Raw genomic sequence first — 4,277 nt, 5'->3', positions numbered from 1 at the left:
ACTCCTCCACGGCGCCTATGACCTAGCCTCCGCCGCTTAAAAATCTGAGGTGATCTTCCTCTTTTTGATGCCAACTTACACATTGGAATATAGCTGCCCAATTTTGTTGCTGGAAAGATAACTCATTTGGATATTACAATTTCTTTTCTTTTCTATTTGAATTTTTGGTCACTCCATCGCATTGAGTTATGCGTGGCAAATAACTTGTGTTGGTAAAATGGAGTTACCTGTCTACCTCATGGATCAACTCACTACGGACGAAATCGTTTTCCATAAGTCCTGTTTCAAGTGCAATAACTACAAAGGAACCCTCACGGTATCGTCGTTCGCCTCTATCTATGTTCGCCCTTTTGGAATTTTATGTTGTTATTTGAACTTTACTTTGTTTGTAATAATCTCTTTTCATTGGAAGTAGCGAGTTTAAGTAAGATGTGTTCGTCTGATGCGTTCCAAATAACTTGGAACGTCGAGATTCCTAGTAAATGATCAATGTTGTAGATTTGATATTCGAGCTAGTTCTATAGAGTAAATAAATATTCTATTTTTGGATCATGATAAAAGTAGAAATTTTGTCTTCATATCTTGTCACTCATGTTATGCAATCCAATAGTTGACTCCTTTATAAATTTATTGTTAAAAAAAATACAATTTTGTCTACAGTCTTTCTTTGTGTTGGAAACTTAGTAGCACTAAATTGCTTTAGGTAGTATCCTCAACAAAATATATATCAAGATTGAGTAAATCTAGAATGATTCATTGCTTGATAGCATATAGTGAGCAATATTACTATTCAAGTGAGAGCAATATTAATTCTGATAGAATATTGCTAGGTATGATAATTAACCATTGTCAGTTAAATAAGTTAAATCATGTTATGAGAAATTTCAATCATTTTTTGGAAAGCAGTTGGTAATTGCATAAATAATGATTTAGCATTCAAAAGAGTTTTTCTACATCTTTTATTTGTTTCACCTTTTGTTTCTTTAATGGAAGGTGCTTTGTATTGCAAGCCTCACTTTGAACAACTCTTCAAGGAATCTGTTTTAGCTAAAGGTCATTATTTGTTGCCTATATATAAGTTCATTATCTTGTTTTAGCTAAAGTAAACAAGATTTTTTTAAGCGATTTTTTAATGAATTATTTGTTGTCGTTAAGTGTTGTGTTTTGTCTATATTTTTATTTTCTTTTAATGTCAATATTCCTAAAAGTAAATAAGATTTCTAATGAACTGTTTATTTTCTTCAGCACTTACTGAGGGTTGGAGGGTATGTGACATGCATCTTCCTCAGGATTGGAGGGTATGTGACATGCATCTTTTAATGTCAATTTTATTAGTAAAATTATCTATGGTAGTTCACATCAATGTTCACTAAATTTTTTTATTGTGCCAAACTCCAAGAAACAAGTACATTTTTTTGGTATTCCTTTCCATTGTCATTAAAAAAGTTTCTTAAATGGATCTCAGTTTCATGGTTGTAACTAAATTGATAACCTCATATGTAACCTTATTAGAATAATGATAGTCCCTACAACATGTCAATGTGGCTCTTATTCTTTCTAAAATCTACATAGATTCAAAGATATGAGAGAAATACATGGAAGAAGCCGTGATGATAGGCAGAAAAGAGAACAATTATGCCAAGAGAAGGAAATGTCCAAGTTTGCATAAATGTATCCTATATACTTTTGCTTTCTTACACCTCCCTGCACTTTTATTTAATTTTCTTTTCCTGTGTATATATGTGTGTGAACCATAGAACGTCATATCTTATCTACATGTTTATTTACTATTTTGTAGGGCAGATGCACATAGACAACGCCAACAATAGTAACAACAACAACAACATGAAGGTTTTGGGACCTCCTGCGATGTTAGTGCACCCAAGGTTTCTTCAACAGTACTACAACAGGATCAGTGACAAGATATGAAATTTGGCTTTTTTAAGCAAGGCAATGCCAAGGTTGGTTATTTTGGATCCCATCTTGTTAATTGAGGTTTTGTTTTTGTTACTGTTAAGTTTAGGAAATTGTATAATGTAAGCTGTGTTGTTACAACATAGCTTGCTGATCAAATATCAGATACAACAATGCTTGATAATAACCCTTATTATCAAATGATTGAGTTGTCCATAGGAAGTTTCAGATCGCCCACTACGGGAGGACTCCGGCCAAGATCGAGGAGTTGGCGAGTTCTATTGAGTGTCCCGGCATTGCCATGAGCGCCTCCCAAGAAGAGAAGAAGTGCAGCTTCATAACACCGAGTTCAGGTACCAAAAGAGGGCTTTTACAAATTACAATAAACTCAAAGAAAAATTAGGGCAAATTACTAATTGTTCCATCCTCTTACTGATGTATACACAGATCCTATGTATGTTTCTTATCATGATGAGGAATGGGGAGTTCCAGTTCATGATGACAGGTGATTACTTCCACAAATTTCTTCATCTTATCTACACAAATTTCAACTAAATTTACATGTTGACAAGATTCAGATGGATAAACTTGCAGGATGTTGTTTGAGTTGCTTGTTCTAATAGGAGCTCAAGTGGGGATGGACTGGACTACTATACTGAAGAAGAGGAATGAATTCAGGTTAGAACTAATGCTAGAAACAGTTTTTATTCAGAGGAAAGTACTTGTTTCAAACAATTTAGAATCTTGAAAGAAATATTGTGTGGCAGGGTGGCATTTGCAGAATTTGATGTAGAGTCTGTCTCCAAGTTCACAGAGAAGCAGATGGTTTCCATCAGTGTGGAACTGAAGCTGGATTTAGGAAGAGTTCGAGGAATATCACTATCTACTTTGAAACAGAATTAGTGTTAATTTTGATATTTACTAACTTCTTTTGTAATTAATACTAATATTACTTTAATGTCAGAATTCTATTATTTTGGTATGAGTTTGAAATTATTAGCTGAGTTGATTATATGTAAATTTCGAATCTAGACATGATAAAAGAAAAATAATAGTTTCGTAAATATAAAAATAATGATTTTAAAATAATTTTTTTAATTTTTTTTTTAAAACGACAACGCTTTTAAAGCGTTGCAAAAAGTGTTGTCTTTGTAAAAAAAACAACGCTTTTAAAGCATTGTAATAGCGTTGTCTTCGCTAAAAACGACAATGCTTTAAAAGCGTTGTCTTCGCTACAAACGACAACGCTTTAAAAGCGTTGTCGTTGAGCAGACTTTTAACAACAGTGCCTTTAACAACGCTTTTTCAGGCACAAAGACAACGCTTTAAAAGCGTTGTCTATTAGCTTTTTTCTTGTAGTGTCGATGCATTGTCAAGGCGCATTCCTCTTGTTAGCGACCGACCAACTTTAATATTTGGTGCTGATGTAACACATCCTCATCCTGGGGAAGATTCTAGCCCTTCTATCGCAGTTGTATGTAATTTTGTCAATCTTCATTTCTTAGTCTATGTATAGTTGCCTTGATGTATTCTTACTATCACATGCAATGTATTAATATTTCATTTAGACAAGAGATTGCTAGAATCAATATAAAACTTCTATTAGCTTAATGTAAAGTTTGTTCTTTATATTCAAATTTAATTGCATGATTTATTATCCTTTCTCTTTTTTATCAAATACAATTACTTAAATGAGAGTTAGTTTACATTGTTTAAAGTTCATACATGTTTGTATTGTAATGCTTCATAGTAGAATAAAAAACCTAACTAGTTGAGGGGATAATGACCTTGTTTTGGATATTTTTATCTTTTAATATATGTTTATATTTTGCAGGTTCTATTGACAGTTTCCTAGCGTGCCAACAACATTCCAAGTACAGGGTGACCTTTTCCCTCAAGGTTGGCTTGGCTTGCCTCCTCGTCTCCCTTCTCATTCTTATCCAAGCACCTTATTAAGTCTTCAGCACCAACTTCATATTGGAAAAGGTTGGTATGAAAACATAAGCAAGTGAGAAAGAGGAGTCCAATGAAATCCTACAAGTTGAAGATTGTGATGGGACTTGGGTTGATAATAATTAAGTACAATCCTACATGGCATGAACCACCATTAAAAGTTTCTAGTCTTTTGGCTTTTGTTCATTAGTTGTAAATAGAGTTTATTTGTTTATTTGTATTGAGATAAATTTTATTTGAATATGAGATATGTTTCTTCTTTTGTGATTATAATTCTTGTATAACTAACATTTTGAATGATATTGATGTGGGGAATATTCTTTCTTGATTATGATTCTTTATTATATATTTAAATTGAAATATGATATATTGGTATTAAAAGATAATAATTTAAAAGACAACTATTTAAA

The 4,277-nt window shown here is 32.6% G+C and overlaps 1 protein-coding gene and 1 long non-coding RNA gene across 2 annotated transcripts; both read left to right on the top strand.

Annotated features, from left to right (window-relative positions):
- Positions 1-1,243: 1,243 nt before the first annotated feature.
- LOC121987322 lies at positions 1,244-1,832 on the top strand. Its single transcript, XR_006113489.1, has 3 exons — positions 1,244-1,298; positions 1,573-1,671; positions 1,799-1,832. It is a non-coding gene; the product is annotated as an uncharacterized LOC121987322 (long non-coding RNA).
- A 121-nt stretch (positions 1,833-1,953) lies between these two features.
- Positions 1,954-3,870, top strand: LOC121986588. Its single transcript, XM_042540548.1, has 6 exons — positions 1,954-1,961; positions 2,134-2,267; positions 2,362-2,419; positions 2,509-2,592; positions 2,682-2,809; positions 3,749-3,870. The coding sequence occupies exons 1-6, from the start codon at positions 1,954-1,956 to the stop codon at positions 3,868-3,870; spliced, it is 534 nt and encodes a 177-aa protein (XP_042396482.1).
- The last annotated feature ends 407 nt before the right edge of the window (positions 3,871-4,277 follow it).

This window comes from Zingiber officinale, chromosome 5B, assembly GCF_018446385.1.
Source record: "Zingiber officinale cultivar Zhangliang chromosome 5B, Zo_v1.1, whole genome shotgun sequence".
Lineage (NCBI taxonomy): Eukaryota > Viridiplantae > Streptophyta > Magnoliopsida > Zingiberales > Zingiberaceae > Zingiber > Zingiber officinale.
This window is presented reverse-complemented; position numbering and strand designations above follow the sequence as displayed.

Excerpts from the sequence above, each read along its gene's own strand:
- LOC121986588 (XM_042540548.1), top strand. Across the intron at positions 2,268-2,361 it reads CTTCATAACACCGAGTTCAG|ATCCTATGTATGTTTCTTAT; the intron begins GTACCAAAAGAG and ends ATGTATACACAG. Across the intron at positions 2,593-2,681 it reads AAGAAGAGGAATGAATTCAG|GGTGGCATTTGCAGAATTTG; the intron begins GTTAGAACTAAT and ends ATTGTGTGGCAG.